This window comes from Oncorhynchus keta, chromosome 5 (genome assembly GCF_023373465.1).
Source record: "Oncorhynchus keta strain PuntledgeMale-10-30-2019 chromosome 5, Oket_V2, whole genome shotgun sequence".
NCBI lineage: Eukaryota > Metazoa > Chordata > Actinopteri > Salmoniformes > Salmonidae > Oncorhynchus > Oncorhynchus keta.
Window position 1 is genome coordinate 5,386,493 of NC_068425.1, and position 16,899 is coordinate 5,403,391.

Below are 16,899 nucleotides of genomic sequence, written 5' to 3' on the forward strand. Positions count from 1 at the left end.
CCAGGAGACATTTTCGAAACCAGTTAAAGTGCATTTAATGTTCAGTCACAAGGGTTAAATGGTCATGTGGAAAACTGTCTGCCAATGACTGTTTGGGTGAAATAGAGCATAGAGCATCAAACTAATGGTGCACCTGAAAAACCTTTAAAAAGAGTACCAACATTTCTTGAACATTGACCATTCCATTAGGGAGAGTATTTGCAGTGAGAGGCTGCCTCAGATTCACCCAGCATCTATTGAGACAGGAAATGTAATTGCTTAATTGGAATCACTAGGTACATATTATTGCCAACCCTTGTTTGTGTAGAACAACAAAACTTGCTGTTCACTGACTATCACTGCATCTTACGGAGCGTGCATATCTTGGGAGTGTTTTCGGTATTGAGGTAAACTAGTTTCTACTTTTATAAATGACATTTTATGAGCTTATACGCGTACCAACAATGGCTGTAGGAATAACACAACTTTATCTACTTATGTGTAGCCTAATTACAGAGTGTAATGTCCAGAGCAACGTATATGTGAGTGCTTGTGTTGTTGATCATAGTGGTATTTTATGTACCTAAAATGTTCAATTTGTTTTCACCCACGAAGCTGAGCCAGATGTGTATATCGGTCTTTCTTGAAATGGATGTTTTAAAGGTAGTCACGCTTGAATGAGTCATAGCGGTATGACATATTATTTAGTGGAGGGCAGCCTCCTTGCTAATACTGTTGAGGGGTGTAGGGACTTCAGGACATACCACTGACAATGTATGTAAACTTAAATGATTTACTCTACTATTGTCTAAATCATTGCAATTGAACTTAGCAACTTTGATGACAAGAAGTTGCCTCAGGCAGGGGGAAAATGTTTTTAATATAATAGCTGTGTTGTTATTTTACATGTATTTTAGGCATGCAAAATAGTTGGTTAATAGCATTGGTTGTCGGTGGAGTTGTCAAAATCACATTTGAGGAATTTACACATTGTCACCCTTACGCATCCTATATTTTGGTTGTGATGCCCTGAGATTGTGAACAGATCTCCTAAAGAGAGCTGCTATCACATTCAAAAGTTAATGGCAAACATTTAATTTCCATAATACAAGAGAGAAAATTCAAAATAACCACTTTTTCTCAAAAAAAAAATGTATTCTGTGACATGATTTTGACATCTTATAAACTGGTTTAGATTGCTGATAACTGGTTCTGACAAAAGTGACACAGCTGTGTTATTAGTTTATTTTTATGGTAAATATTACAATGTGGTACTTAAATTCTACATTTGAATGTATTTCTGAACTTATATATTACCTATGTGGTTTATAGAGGTGGTATTACATAAAACCTATCAATTGTAACTTAATTTAGTTAGAATAATTATTAACTACCTGGTAATCACAAGGTCATAGGCGTAGCTGAACTCGAATCTGGTCTTAGAAGAATGAAAAACAGGCAGCGTTGTAAAGAGAGACGGACGAGGCTTATCAGCACAAATCGAATTACCCCAACAGGGTCATGCAGAATGAGACGTATTCCCATGACAACTGGCAATACAAACACCATGCTAATTCTTATCATTAAGGGATGAGGGTAATGTAGAGCAGCCACTCTCACACACTGTGTGATAAAGGAGAAGTCACAATCTATCTCAAATAGAATACGTTGACCTTACAGGAGGTATTGTATTACAGATGATCTGGCATACAAACTAAGGGTACTTACTGTCCATTCACATCAGCCAAATGAATCCATAAAGAGTCCTCTGTGTGTCTCATGAGCTCTTCTCCTAGAAAATATGATTAGCCTAATTGAATGACAGCCTTTGTAATCATACAGGTTACAGTATGTATTACAGTAACTATGGTTGAAAGAGAATATCAGGGCAAATTACCTGAGTGTCTTTACCTTAACTCAATTGATTGTGCGTCCTCGCTCTCTCATTGCATTAGGTTCCCCCTATCGACAGGACAGGATGGCACTTCTCGATTACCCTATTCCAGAGCTAGATGTCACCTTACAAGAGGCAGGCCGTGTGCTCCAGCTCACCCTGAGCCCCGAGCTCTACCCTCAATTCAAAAATACCCTTAGCCAACAGAGGGAGGTCCTGCAGGAGGCCCAAAAGTGCTTGGCGGCTGCCGCCTCTGGCCGAGAGAACTGGGTGACAGAGCAATTCAAGAGCCGGCTGCTTTCATGTACCGACCCCCTTCCCACCTCGACAGCCATCCCCGCTGTCTTGCCCCCCTCCAGAGCCAGGAAGGAGTGTGCCCAACTGGAGAGGGCTGCTGCTCTGCTCTGGGCTGTGGCAAAGATGTATAGTGAGCCTTCGCTGGTAGAGGGTGAGGGGCAAACTGAGCGCACACAGCAATCAGAGGTGTTTGCTGCCAGCCGCATTCCTGGGAAGACCCAAGATGAGATTAAAGTAAGCTTTGGGAGTACTCCGTGTTTTTTTGTGTTTTCATACACCATCTCTGATGATACTGATAACAATTCATCATACTCCCTTATCTTATTGTCATATAATGTGATTATCTCCTACTTCTTAACATGCTATTTGTATTACAGGTATACCAAGACTGCCTCCATGCCATCGTAATCTGTGCTAGAGGGGTATTTTCAGTCAACATACTGCAGCATCCCACTCCAGGCGGGCCTATGTCCCCTCTACCGTTCCCTGACATCTACAGCCAAGTGGTTCATGTGATGAGCCAACATAGAGCTGCCAAGAACAACAAGCCCTCTGCCATCTGCGGCCTCTCTGCCCTGCAGCGGCAAGCCTGGAGTGCTGTGAGGGAGGAGATCCTGAGAGCAGGTGGGGCAGCGGCCGCCTCACTGGGGTTGATGGAGAGTGCTGTGGTGGCTCTCTCCCTGGAAGACTGCAATGCACCAGCTGATCTGGCAGACACCCTTAATGCTGTCAGACTGGGAGGAGGAGATGGGCCCTGTCTGAGATACTATGACAAGGTACAGTATGGGATGTTTGTGGTAATGTAATTGTGGATGACAACTACTATAATACAGTACAGTGATGCCGTAGTGAATCAACTGGATTCATCAGGTTACCGGATGAGGATATGGACTTGATTTTTGGTGCTGACAAAAATATACACTAGACAATGGAGTGAAATCAATTTTTTAATATTGAATCAAATTGTAAGTGGATCTTTACTGCACATCAGACATACGTAATTGCACCAAACACAATTCAGTTTATTAACTCACTGACACAAGACTTGAAAACATAGGTTCCTCTTCCTCTTTTTCTACAGGTGGTGAACCTGGTGGTATTCAAAGACAGCACAGCAGGGATGGTGTTTGAGCACAGTGCACTGGATGGAATGGTGGCTGGGTTAGTGGCTGAGACTGTGTGGTATCTCTCTGAGTCGCTTAATGTAGACCTAGTCCAGGCCAACACAGGAAGCAATGGGTCAGCCTATCTTAACAAGGCTGATTCCTCCTCCCCAAGGCCCCTAGCATTCCCACTACAGGGTATAACTAAAACAGACCCCCCAAAGTCCTCCCCTAAAGCAATTCATCCCATCATCACGTTTGAGGTTCTCTCTTACCCAGATGTCTTTGCTACCCTCCGGGGTCACAGGGGCCTGTACGATGCCTGGATCAACTTTTCCTTGCAGCTCTCCCTGAGGCAGACTCTTGGGGAATCTGCTGCCAGCCACATTCTTGTAACCCCTACCCATATGCGTCACTACAAGCATGGCCGCTGCGATCCGACATACTCCCTCACCATGCAATCCTACCAGCTCATCGGTGCTTTGGAATCCTGCATCGGACCAGACAACAACCCTCGATACACGAACGAACTGCTCCGTCTGTTCCATGTGGCTTTCCTGGAGCACAAAAACCTGATTAAAGCCACTAAAAGTGGACATGGTGTGGGCCCTCACCTAGCAGCCCTACGCTGGTCCATGTCTCCGGACAACCCTCTCAAGAAGTTTCTTGACCCCTTTGGGTGCCCCTCTGTTTACCTTACTGGCAAGGATTTGATGGAGGGAGTGGAGCTTGCTGTAGGGAATGTGTATGCTAAAGACCAACTTGCTGTAACCTACCTGGGGAGGAGAGACCGGGTCCGTATAGTGCTCAATGGTAAAGGCACCTTTTCTACAGTGTTGGAGAAGCTTCAAGATAGCCTGAAAGTAAATCTGAAGCTGGTGATGCTTCTCGCTGTCAGATATTCCATCGCCGGACAAATGGGAGCCATGGAGTGTCTGCTGCAAGAAGAACAAGCAGGAAGAAGGAATGGATCCTCCCATGGGGAAATTCACAAATGTTTCAGTCCAGCAGGCCAAAAACAAGGCACGACAATGTCCAAGTCAACACTTCCCTCTAACTCTGCCTCCAGCATGAGTCCAGACTTCACTCTGGTGATCCATGGTGGAGCTGGGGAGGAGATGATGCTGAATACAAAGGTGGTAGGCATCATTGAATTTGCTCTCCAGACAGCTCTGACCCTCGGATCACAAGTGCTACAACAGGGAGGCAGTAGTCTTGACGCAGTGCAGCGGAGTGTGCAAGCTCTTGAAGACTGCTTTCTGTTCAATGCCGGGAAGGGATCTGTTTTCAACAAAGATGGGAAAAATGAGATGGAGGCGACCATAGTAGATGGAAATGGGATGAACTCTGGATCGGTGGCTTGTGTGCAGAGTGTGAAGAACCCTGTGAAAGCAGCAAGACAGGTCATGGAGAAGAGCGTACACTCACTCTTAGTAGGGGAAGGTGCAGAAGAGTTTTTGCAAGGCTTAGAAGAGAGTGAGAAGCCTATGAGGGCGGAGTACTTCCAAACTGATGTCCGTCGCAGAGAGCTGACAGCAAAACTCAGTACTGGCAACGCCTCCAAGAACAACCATCCACAGACAGTGGGAGCTGTTGCTTTGGATCGATGGTGTAGATTAGCTGCTGCAACGTCCACAGGTGGGTTGGTGGGAAAATGGAAGGGTCAAGTTGGAGACACAGCAGTAGTGGGAGCAGGTATATTTGCTGATGACAAGCTTGCAGTAACCTGCTCTGGTGATGGAGATGTGTTTCTAAGACACACAGTTGCACAAAAAGTGGCCAGTCTCTACCATCATAAAGGCTACAGCCTTAGGGCGGCATGTCGAGAAGTCATGTCTGAGAACTTGAAGGGCAGCTGTGCTGGAATCATTGCTGTAGACGCAAAAGGGGATGCTGTTGTTGAAACCAATGTTGGGGTGTTGTTTGTAGCTTCCATGGTTGGTGGCATTGCACGTGTCAAAGTCCTGAGACCCATGAAGAGTTATTTCAATGTAATCTGGGAGACTGATGAACTAGTTGCTCACCTACACTCCAACCCTTGGACACCAGGTGCCACCATCCTTACCCAAAAGACTCCGAGTGGGCCAAGCAGCATCTTTCAGCTGGTTGAACCAGATTTCTTAGCACTGTTGCAAGGTGCACGGGCTGTTTCAAACCTGCTATGCGAACGACTGGGGGTACAGCGTTGCGCCCTAGTATTTAACCCACATCCCGAGCAGCCGGCCCATATCCGAGTGCTACCACTTCATGGTTTGGAATCAAACTGGCGCTCCCAACCTTCTGGGGAGGAGGACTTTCAGCCCTATGACCCAGGTTACTGCACCTCAAAGAGTGGCCCGCGCTGGGAAGATGCAGATCTGGACCAGGTTCAGGCCAAGATTCGGAACAAGCTGCCAACGCCTAACGCACCATCGTGCTATGACTTCTTAGGAGATCCTTCCCACAATGGACTGTTCTGCCGTATTGTGCGTGGGGAAGAGCAACAGTGGCGGGTGTGGGAAGACAGTGATCATGTGGCTTTCCTCACTCCCTACCCTAATACACCTGGACTCACAGTTCTAGTGCCACGTAAACCACTGTCCAGCAACATTTTCCGTCTGGAAGAGACTGATTACACATCACTGATCCTGGCCACTCGTAAGGTAGCTGGACTGCTGGAGGAAGGAATGCATGCTCGAGGTGTTGCACTCATCTTTGAGGGCTTTGAGATTGATTATGCCCATGTCAAGCTGATCCCTCTGGTTCCTCCACGTGGTGACAAGCCTGCTGAGGTGTTCCCAGAGTACTTCCAAAGCTACCCCGGCTACGTCTCATCTGTCGATGGCCCTCCCGCCAGCCCTGAAACTCTAAAGGAAATCCACACCAAAATCACACTTTGCAGGCCTCCTCGTTCCTGGGAGGATCCACAGAGCCACTCCATGTTAGCCATCAAGAGCCAGTGGTACCGCAATCTCTTTCAAATTCAAAATACCCTCTTCCACAACACAGTGGAGTACTTCAACAACACCTGTCAGTACGCGTACGCCCTGACTCCTCTCACCACTGACACAATCTCCTCTCCGATGGGCCTGGGATCAGACTCCGAGCCCGTTTACGTCAACTTGCTGGGGCAGGATGTGTACTTGGCTGACTCCATGCAATTTGTGCTGGAGTATTTCTTGCGATTCCAAGAGAACTTGCCAGGGACATACTACATATCGCAAAGTTTCCGGGGAGAAGATCCAGATGCCACTCATCTTAACCAGTTCTACCATGTTGAGTGTGAGCTCCTGGGCGACATGGATACTGCCATGCACATAGCCGAGGGATACGTGGCTCATCTCACCAATGCAATGCTGAAGAAACACTCCAACATCATACTGAACTCCGCTGGGACCCTTTCACATGTCAAGGACTTACTGGAGAAGTTGGAGGGAGGAACCCCTCTCCCAAGAGTCACTCTGGACAAGGCCATCCCTATGATGCCCTCGCCAGACTGCTTGGAGTGGGTACAGGACGGCCAGCCCCAGTTTGGCAGGAAGTTAACCCGCAAAGGAGAACGGGTTTTGATTGAGAAGTACGGAGGCGCTGTTTGGCTGACAGAGATGGACCACCTGGGAGTGGCTTTCTACCAAGCATATGTGGAGGGCTCGGGCAGACGCAAGGCAAAAGCATCGGACCTCCTCTTGGGATTGGGGGAGACTCTGGGTCTTGGGGAGCGTCACTCCAGCCCCGAGATGGTGCAAGAAGCCCTCAGACATCATGCAGTCCCAGAGGAATCCTACAAGTGGTACATCAACATGCGGCAGGTCATTCCTCTTCTCACCAGCGGGTGGGGTATGGGCACCGAACGCTACTTGTGTTGGCTGCTTCAGCATAATGACATCAGAGACATACATATTATACCTCGTATGAAGGCCAGGAAATACATGCCTTGAAATATCATTAACCCATTAGTTACCCAAAGACGGATGAAAAAGTTGCCTAACTGTCAGCTCTTTCATTGAACGTCCTAAGGGATTCAAGATGTATTTTTTATTTAGACTATTTTCTACATTTCAAAAGTAATAGTGAAGACATTACAACATTACAAAATAACACGTATAGAATAATGTAGTAACCCAAAAAGTGTTAAACAAATCAAAATATATTTTATATTTGAAATTCTTCAAAGTAGCCACCCTTTGCCTTGATGACAGCTTTGCACATTTTTGGCATTCTCTCAACAAGCTTCATGAGGTAGTCACCTGGAATGAATTTCAATTAACAGGTGTGCCTTGTTAAAAGTACATTTGTGGAATTTCTTTTCTTCTTAATATGTCTGACCCAACCAGTTGTGTTGTGACAAGATAATTGTAGACAAGCCAATTGTACCATTTATCCCCCCAAAGCAAGATTTTGTTACATGTAGAACCATCGTTCTGTCTGTAATTCTTAAAAGTATCTGTCAGTAAATCCTTCTATGTAAAACTTTTAATCATTCTCTATCCTTGATACAAAATATTTGGTTTACATGAGGAATAACTTGGTACAATTCACACAATAGTTCTTAACATTTCACACAAAATAATTACTGTGCACAGGCATCTCAACTGTCTAAACAAGTGAGAGAACATATTTGCTAACATAACACATTGGTCAAAGGTGAACACTTCTCTGGCCTACTTAAGAAAATGGATGTTTTGCGTATGACTATAAAAACACTTGAGAATACCATACTTGTGTGAATCTTCAAATACTATTGTGGTTTGTTTCATATGTATGATTATTTTAATTGTTTCCTCTATTACCAAGGCATTAATAAATGCTGTCTTCATCAGCCATCAAACCATGTAAATCTCTTGTACTTTGGTATTATTACTATTAAAATTAAATTTTTGCTGTGTCATATTGTTGCCTTATTCTTACTTCTAGAATGCTTTGAGTAGGGCCTAAATAGAAAAACAGTAGTAGACATGGTTTGTAACAAGCAGAACTCCCAAAACAATAACCTCCTAAATCTCTTCCATCACCAAGAGTCTTTCTTGAGGGAAAATATTTTTGCCTGAAAATGCACAAGATCCCAAATCGAAGCAACAACTTCACAACAACACAACACTTCGTGACACCCGAGAAACACAGAGAGAGTAGTCTTGCACTTTTGAAAGACTGCGCAGATTTGTGGACTTTATGAACCTAAACACTGAGATAACATTTAAGTTCATTGATAATCAAAGGGTCAGTCGAGGTAAACTCCTCAGAATTCAGCAAATCACTAAATTCCTCAAGTTGTCAAATAAGCAGAAGTTTATCAAATAGCCTAGAATTGAACAAATAGAGGCAGGCCAGGAATCAGGTTTGTCATTTCTTTCAATTGCCCAGACGATGAGCTACGCACAAGCCAAGCATTGAGCATGTAATCAGATCCCCATGACAAACCACACATTCCCACAGCTGAGGCCATCTCCCACAGGGCAGGCAGCACAACATCGCCTCTCTGCAGGGTTTGACCCAGGCAGGATTCAGATGGGCACACGGAAACACACAGAGAGAACTGGGTACAGTGTTATCCATCTCTCTCAAGGTCACATCGGGTGATGGCATGATCCTTCTCCATGGCACATATCCATTGCACATTCCAGGTCTAACTACATACTGTACAGTTGAACCATAGTTGTAATGTGGTATCAATAAGAGCAAACTGATTTATACAAACACCCTTTTGGAGTTTGACTACTTGTTACTGTACTCCCCACTGATAGATTTACACTAGAGAGATTTTGCAATGATTCCTATGTCAAAGATGTGAATAATATTTATTGGTCTGATGTGTGTAATGAGGAACACCCGGACGCTGCACTTGAAGCATTTATGAAACGGCTTCTTCCAGTTACTGATAGCCATGCACCCATCAAGAAACAAAATGCAAGAAATGGACTGTTAGAGCTGCCAAATCCCCATGGATAGATGACAAATTGAAAACTGTATGGGTGAGAGGGATGAGGCAAATGGAATAGCAAATAAGTCTGACAAGGCAGCAGACTGGCAAACATACAGTCAATTGAGAAATACCATAACTAAACAAAAAAGAATAATAAACTATACTTTGGAAGACGGAACTCTTTGCCACCCTAGGTAACTCAAGCTAACAATAAAACCAGTTTAAAAAAACTGATAAATGAAGATCTTACTGCACAAAGGGGACTGTGAAGAGACACTCTTTTTATATATATATATCTTGTATGGTAATTTGCACTGTACTGTGAATTAGACCTACACACTGTGTGTATGTACTTATATGTTGGCTATGTGTGACGTTTTAAATGTATGTATTTCAGTCCTTGACTAATAATGTTCTGTACATTGTAGTATGCCATGTTTCATGTGGACCCCAGGAAGAGCAGCTGACGCTTTTGCAGCGGCTAATGGGGATCATCAAGATTAGTGACATTATAAACAGGGACTCCCTCTACAGGTGATTTGTTGGACATGCAGGGGTGGAAGTGAAGTTGCCTGCATAAAATGGGTCAGAAATAACACTAAACATGCAATATTGCATTATGTTATTAAGAAATTTGCAGATTTTGATAAATACCTGGAAATCATGACCCCTGTCTCATAATTGTGTGGAAAAAGTGGAACAACAGACTTGAAATCAAAATGGTACACGTTTACAGTTCCACAAATGACCTACAGAATGAAGGACCAGTGAAAGCTCATGAAGGTTCATACTGGAATCACGTGCATGCATCAAATTGCGTAATAGTTCAGAGAAGGGTTGCCATGATCTTAGTTTTCCTGCATTTAGGCGACTTTGATCATGTATTCGGCGCTAGTTTTTGGCCGCCATGGCAATTCATAAAAAATATATATTTCACTGTGACCTGCTGCTGACTATCAGGCAGTGAGGCAGCCTATTTCTGAGTGACAGAGAGAGTGGTGGAGAAAGAGCAGCAAGAGTTTTAACTTTTAACCAGTTGTATGTAGGCTATATAGATTATTATTATGGGGACACCCATTTCCAAACTCTTTTCCATAAAACATTTTTAACGCGCTAAAACTGATGCGCATCACCAAATAACGATGACAAAGCACAGGAAAACTACTTTAGAGCACATTAGATAAATTCGCTCGGAGGTGGTTTAAACTGCATTCTAATGTCGATTTTGTTTACAGAAAACCATATCAAGCGAAGTGGACATTTGAAATGGAAGTTATGGAACGGGGAAAAGTCCACAGCGAAACTGACAATGACACACTTGCTTGCATCTATTGGTCATCAAAAAGCGAATTAATTGACATGCCTATGTAGACTACTGTAGCCTACTATATTATACAATAAATATGTTGAAATTAAGATATCACTGGAATCATTGCAAATCAATTTGTTCCACTTGTGTAGCCGACCTTGAGCTGGCAAACTGATTTAATCAATTGCCTATAACTTCAGTTGATTGTTGTTGTAGACTTGTGTTATTATGTAATTATTCATGTCCATTTTTAGTTCATGAAATTGGAAGTACTCAATTGTGATCATGGTCACAGGTCTATCGCAATTGCTGATCAGCTGTTTTGTTAGAATGCATTAGATTGAAGGTAACAGTCAACTAGATTAGGTTACAGATTAAAAATAAAAAAAAACCTGGCAGTTGTTGACCAGCACTCGCTATGGACTCCCTGTACAGGAGGGTTGGACATGCGTTGGTCAGAAATAACACTAAACATGCAATATTGCATTATGTTATTTTTCCAAGAAATTTGCAGATTTTGATAAATAGCTGGAAATCATGACCTATTCGGTCTCATAACTGTGTGGAAAAGGTGGAACAATATTAGACTTGAAATCAAAATGGTACACGTTTACAGTTCTACAAATGACCTACAGAATGAAGGGCCAGTGAAAGCTAATGAAGGCGTCCTACCAGTATCACATCCATGCATCAAATTGCGTAATAGTTCAGAAGGGTTGCAATTAGGCAACTTTGAAAATGATGTCACTGGTGAAAATGTATGTGGTTGCTTGTTGCTGGTTTTTGGACTATTTCTAAATTGCACACCTACTCATTCCAGGGTTTTTCTTTAGCTTGACTATTTTCTACATTGTAGAATAATAGTGACGACGTGTGCAAAGCTGTCATCAAGGCAAAGGGTGGCGACTTTGAAGAATCTCAATAGAAAATATATTTAGATTTGTTTCACACTTTTTTTGGTTACGACATGATTCCATATGTGTTACATCATAGTTTTGATGTCTTCACTATTATTTTACAATGTAGAAAATAGTAAAAATGAAGAAAAAACCCTGGAATGAGTAGGTGTGCCCAAATCTTTGACTGGTACTGTAGTAACAGTCAGAAGTGTAAAAAGGGCGAATTATATTTTCTCTTGTGACATATTCCATCTCCTTTATTAGTCACACTAGCTTGCAATAATTATTATTTTGATGGAAAACCGAATTTTGCTTCTAAAGTTGTTAGACGTTAAGTCAAGATTCCTTGTTAATTCACTCAGTAACGTTGTGGAAAAAAGGGGTTTATTGGCTAAATGTTGCAACTCCCCTCTTCCTGTGCAAAAGAAAAAGGGACTACTTTTCAGGATTTTTGAGTGGGTTTTGGAATTTTGTTGAAGACATGGCAACCTTGATTCAAAGTTCAAGACAAGGACAATTATGGCGGTGCAAACTCAGGAGCTTGTTTCAGCCAAATGGCTTGCAGATGCGATAAAGAGCAACCTTATTGGACCGAATCTTCGAATTCTGGATACATCCTGGCATGTACCGATATTAAAACGCGATGCAAATGCGGAATTTAACCAACAGCACATACCTGGAACTTCGTTCTTTGATATTGACAAATGCTCTGACAAAACTTCCTCGATGGACCATATGCTCCCAACTGCAAACTACTTTGCAGAATATGTGGGGGGTTTAGGTATAGGAAACGATACACATGTAGTAGTGTACGATACCAGCGATTTTGGGTCATTCAGCGCACCCCGAGTGTGGTGGATGTTCCGATTATTTGGGCACAATTCTGTATCGGTCCTGGACGGGGGTATGAAGAATTGGCTGGCCGAGGGGCATCCTGTCACTGCAGAATACACCAAGCCAGGACGTGCAGACTTCAAGGCGACCGCCAATCAATCATGGGTCAAGTCATATGATGATGTGCTGAAAAACATTGAGACCAAACAGGTGCAAGTTATTGACACAAGACCCGCCGGCATGTTCCAGGGAACTGAACCAGAACTAAGAGATGGTCAGTGGGAGAATAAGCAAAGATTTATTTTGTCCTCCTAGAATTGATTACATTTGATGGTATTATACATATTTGCTAATATGATTTTTTAAATGTCAAGATATATTTTGTCCCAATTGTTTTAAATAAAATCTCACCTTCCCTCTTTCTCTATCCCCTCTCTTTTACCGCTCTCCTTATCATTTTCTTTCGTTCTCTCACACACAGATATTGAGCCTGGCCACATTCCTGGTACTATCAACATGCCTTTTACCAAGTTCATAGATGCCTCAGGCAAGGAGTTGGAGCTTGAAGTGCTGGCAAAAATGTTCCGAGAGGCAGGGGTGGACTTGGAGAAACCTTTCTGGGTAACCTGTGGGTCAGGGGTCACTGCATGCCACGTGGTTCTGGCTGCTCACCTGCTGGGACATTCAGGGTCAGTGTCTGTGTATGACGGGTCATGGTATGAATGGTTCAAAAGGGCTGCCCCAGAGCATGTCATCTCTGAGGGCAAGGGGAAGCAAGTGTGATGAGGAGAGATGAGTAGAGATGAGCATTAAGGAAAATACTGTTGAATGAGTTGCTGATTAAAAGCAGGGAGGAGACACTATGAATCACAAAGGAAGCTACAGATTGCACAAAACATGGAGGGTTTTACTGAGTTGGATGAATGTGTCAATGTGAAAGAGGTCACCGTTCAAGAGTCCATGAATACAGTATGCCTATGTTTATATTCAAGATGTCCAATAAAGGTGTTACAAACTATGCTATTTTAATCTATTAATAAAGATTAGAAGGATGGAATGTTTGAGGTATTCGGGTTAGAATTGGACTATGGTTGAGTTGTATGCTCCTACTTAGGGGATTGCAGCCTGGCAACATTGTCTTGTAGATGTTGCCACTGACAGACATTTTGTAAGGGACTTTTAAAATAATGAAACTTGCTCTTAATGCACCATGAAAATGTAAGGAAAACGTTGTTTTCATGGAGTTGTAGTTGCCTTGGTGTGACCTTGTTATGAGATGTAGGCTCACGAATGTCAAGGGTTTTTTCTAAGTGCAGTTCGGTTTTAAGTATTAACAGAAGTTTGTCAGTTCGATTGCAGGATGTCACTGTTTAATTTGTACAATAAAAATATGGCATCTACTGTACAAAGTTCTCTGTATTGTATTTGTTTCAAAGTATAACAACTTTTACCATATACAGTAGTCATTTGTACAACTTTTACTTATTCATGGTACATTTTTTACTTTGGTTAGACAAGAAGTAAACGTGAAGACTTCAATGTCCAACACGTCTACATTTTACATAGATGGTCATCAATCTAGTATGTGTAGGTCTATATTTTTTATGGTAACAGCCTTTTAGGTGATACCACATTTTTCTGCCTCGCTTCGCGTTCCTAGGAAACTATGCAATATATATATTTTTTTTACGTGTTATTTCTTACATTGGTACGCCAGGTAATCTTAGGTTTTATTACATACAGTCGGGAGGAACTACTGGATATAAGAGCCACGTCAATTCACCATCATTTCGACCAGGAATACGACTTTCCCGAAGCGGATCCTGTGTTTTGCCCACCACCCAGGACAATGGATTGAATCCCAGCCGGCGAACCAAAACAACGACGCTGTAAAAGGGGCAGACGAAGCAGTATTCTGGTCAGGCTCCGGGGATGGGCACATCGCGCACCGCTCCCGAGAATACTACTCGCCAATGTCCAGTCTCTTGACAACAAGGTTGATGAAATGCGAGCAATGGTAGCATTCCAGAGAGGCATCAGAGACTGTATCGTTCTTTGCTTCACGGAAACATGGCTTACACGAGACATGCTATCGGAGTCAGCCAGCTGGTTTCTTCACGCATCGCGCCGACAGAAACAAGCATCTTACTGGTAAGAAGAGGGGCGGGGGGGTATGACTTATGATTAACGAGACGTGGTGTGATCATAACAACATACAGGTACTCAAGTCCTTCTGTTCACCTGACTTAGAGTTCCTCACAATCAAATGTCGTCTGCATTATCTACCAAGAGAATTCTCTTCGATAATAATCACAGCCGCATGTATTCCCCCCCAAGCAGACACATCGATGGCCCTGAACGAACTTTATTTGACTATGTAAACTGGAAACCACATATCCTGAGGCTGCATTCATTGTAGCTGGGGATTTTAACAAGGCTAATCTGAAAACTAGACTCCCTAAATTCTATCAGCATATTGATTGTGCTACCAGGGCTGGTAAAACCCTGGATCATTGTTCTTCTAACTTCCGCGATGCCTATAAGGCCCTCTCCCGCCTTCCTTTCGGAAAAGCTGACCATGACTCCATTTTGTTGCTTCCAGCCTATCTTTTCAATGGGATTTCATTGGGAATCCAGATTTCTAAGGGACCTTCTTGCAGTTCCTATCGCTTCCACTGGATGTCAACAGTCTTTAGAAATTGGTTGAGGTTATTCCTTTGTGTAATGAAGAAGTACGGCCATCTTGAACGAGGGTCACTTGAAGTGTACTGTTAGATAGAGATGTATGACCAGAAAGCATGCTTCAGGTTGTTTTCTTTCTGTATTGAACACAGATCATCCCGTCTTCAATTTTAAGGATTATTTACATAAAAAAATAGCTGATGTTTTGGCAAAGTTTACAGGTAACTTTTGACATATTTTGTAGTCACGTTGAGCAAGTTGGAACCGGTGTTTTTCTGGATCAAACGCTCCAAATAAATTGACATTTTGGATATATATATCAACGGAATTAATCGAACAAAAGGACCATTTGTGATGTTTATGGGACATATTGGAGTGCCAACAAAAGAAGCTCGTCAAAGGCATGAATTATATTTTTATTTCTGCGTTTTGTGTTGCACCTGCAGGGTTGAAATATGGTTTCTCTCTTTGTTTACTATGGTGCGATCCTCAGATAATAGCATCGTTTGCTTTCGCCGAAAAGCCTTTTTGATATCTGACATGTTGGCTGTATTCACAACAAGTGTAGCTTTAATTTGCTATCTTGCATGTGTGATTTAATGAAAGTTTGTTAGAAACCAGTCTCAACCAACCTCACTACATGGAGCAGACAACTGGTCTGGGTGGAGTATGCCCGTAACACCCTTACCTGGGACTCTCCCCTTTTGAGTGCTCTATGGGGGTATCAGCCTCCACTCTTTCCAGAACAAGAGCAGGAGGTCAACGTACCCTCGGTCCAGATGTTTGTCTGCTGCTGTAAACATACCTGGAGAAGTCCTCGGGCGGCACTTCTCAAGACTAACTCCAGGTATCGTCGACAAGCGGACCGCAGCTGGACTCCAGCTCCCCGCTACTGCATTGGTCAGAGGGTATGGCTTTCCACTCGGGACCTGTCTCCCTGTTTCATTGGTTCTTTTTCCATCTCTAGATTCCTTAGTTCCACTGCTGTCTATCTTGTGTTACCCCATACCCTCGGCATTCACCCTACTTTCCATGTGTCCAGGATTAAACGCGTGTCTCACAGCCCTTTGTCTTCTGTCTCCAGGCCCATCCTTCCCCCCTGTGTCATCGATGGCCATCCGGCATACAAGGTGAAACGCTTCCTGGGTGTTTGACCACGGGGCAGGCGTTTCCAGTACCTGGTTGACTGGGAGGGTTATGGTTATGGAGGAGAGGTGCTGGGTTCCTGCTAGAGATATGGGGGGAGGCTACTGTAACGCCCTGATCTGTTTCACCGGTCTTTGTGATTCCCTCCACCTACCTCCAGGTATCGCCTGTTTTCCCCATTAGTCCCAGAGGTATTTAACCCTGTGTTTCCTGTCTCTCTGTGCCAGTTCGTCTTGTTTTGCCAAGTCAACCAGCGTTTATCCTAGCTCCTATTTTTCCCAGTCGCTGTTTTTTCCTGGCCCTCCTCCAACATCATCCTTGACTCCGCTGGGACCCTTTCACATGTCCAGGACTTACTGGAGAAGTTGGAGGGAGGAACCCCTCTCCCAAGAGTCACTCTGGGAAAGGCCATTTCACACAAAATAATTACTGTTCACAGGCATCTCAACTGTCTAAACAAGTGAGAGAACATATTTGCTAACATAACACATTGGTCAAAGGTGAACACTTCTCTGGCCTATTTAAGAAAATGGATGTTTTGCGTATGACTATAAAAACACTTGAGAATACCATACTTGTGTGAATCTTCAAATACTATTGTGTTTTTTTATATGTATGATCATTTTAATTGTTTCCTCTATTACCAAGGCATTAATAAATGCAGTCTTCGTCAGCCATCAAACCACGTAAATCTCTTGTACTTTGTAGTATTATTACCATTAAAATTAAAATTGTTGCCGTGTCATATTGTTGCCTTATTCTTACTTCTAGAATGCTTTGAGTAGGGCCTAAATAGAAAAACAGTAGCAGGAATGGTTTGTAAGAACAGGAACTCCCCCAAAAATTATCTCCTAAAT

The 16,899-nt window shown here is 43.1% G+C and overlaps 2 protein-coding genes across 2 annotated transcripts; both read left to right on the forward strand.

Annotated features, from left to right (window-relative positions):
- The first annotated feature begins 182 nt into the window (after window positions 1-182).
- On the forward strand, window positions 183-16,712 carry LOC118384375 (uncharacterized). Its single transcript, XM_035770854.2, has 5 exons — window positions 183-386; window positions 1,935-2,404; window positions 2,548-2,946; window positions 3,252-7,896; window positions 16,543-16,712. Exons 2-4 carry the CDS (start codon window positions 1,958-1,960, stop codon window positions 7,188-7,190), a joined length of 4,785 nt encoding a protein of 1,594 aa, XP_035626747.1. The 5' UTR covers window positions 183-386; window positions 1,935-1,957; the 3' UTR covers window positions 7,191-7,896; window positions 16,543-16,712.
- LOC118384376 (3-mercaptopyruvate sulfurtransferase-like) lies at window positions 11,865-13,621 on the forward strand. The gene is made up of 2 exons (XM_035770855.2): window positions 11,865-12,488; window positions 12,696-13,621. The coding sequence occupies exons 1-2, from the start codon at window positions 11,900-11,902 to the stop codon at window positions 12,995-12,997; spliced, it is 891 nt and encodes a 296-aa protein (XP_035626748.2). The 5' UTR covers window positions 11,865-11,899; the 3' UTR covers window positions 12,998-13,621.
- Window positions 16,713-16,899: the final 187 nt, after the last annotated feature.

Bases quoted from the DNA above. Each gene is read 5' to 3' on its own strand.
- LOC118384375 (XM_035770854.2), top strand. From the start codon at position 1,958: ATGGCACTTCTCGATTACCCTATTCCAGAGCTAGATGTCACCTTACAA. The intron at 2,405-2,547 runs GTAAGCTTTGGG...TTTGTATTACAG, and splicing joins AGACCCAAGATGAGATTAAA to GTATACCAAGACTGCCTCCA. The intron at 2,947-3,251 runs GTACAGTATGGG...CTTTTTCTACAG, and splicing joins GTCTGAGATACTATGACAAG to GTGGTGAACCTGGTGGTATT.
- LOC118384376 (XM_035770855.2), top strand. From the start codon at position 11,900: ATGGCGGTGCAAACTCAGGAGCTTGTTTCAGCCAAATGGCTTGCAGAT. The intron at 12,489-12,695 runs GTCAGTGGGAGA...TCTCACACACAG, and splicing joins TGAACCAGAACTAAGAGATG to ATATTGAGCCTGGCCACATT.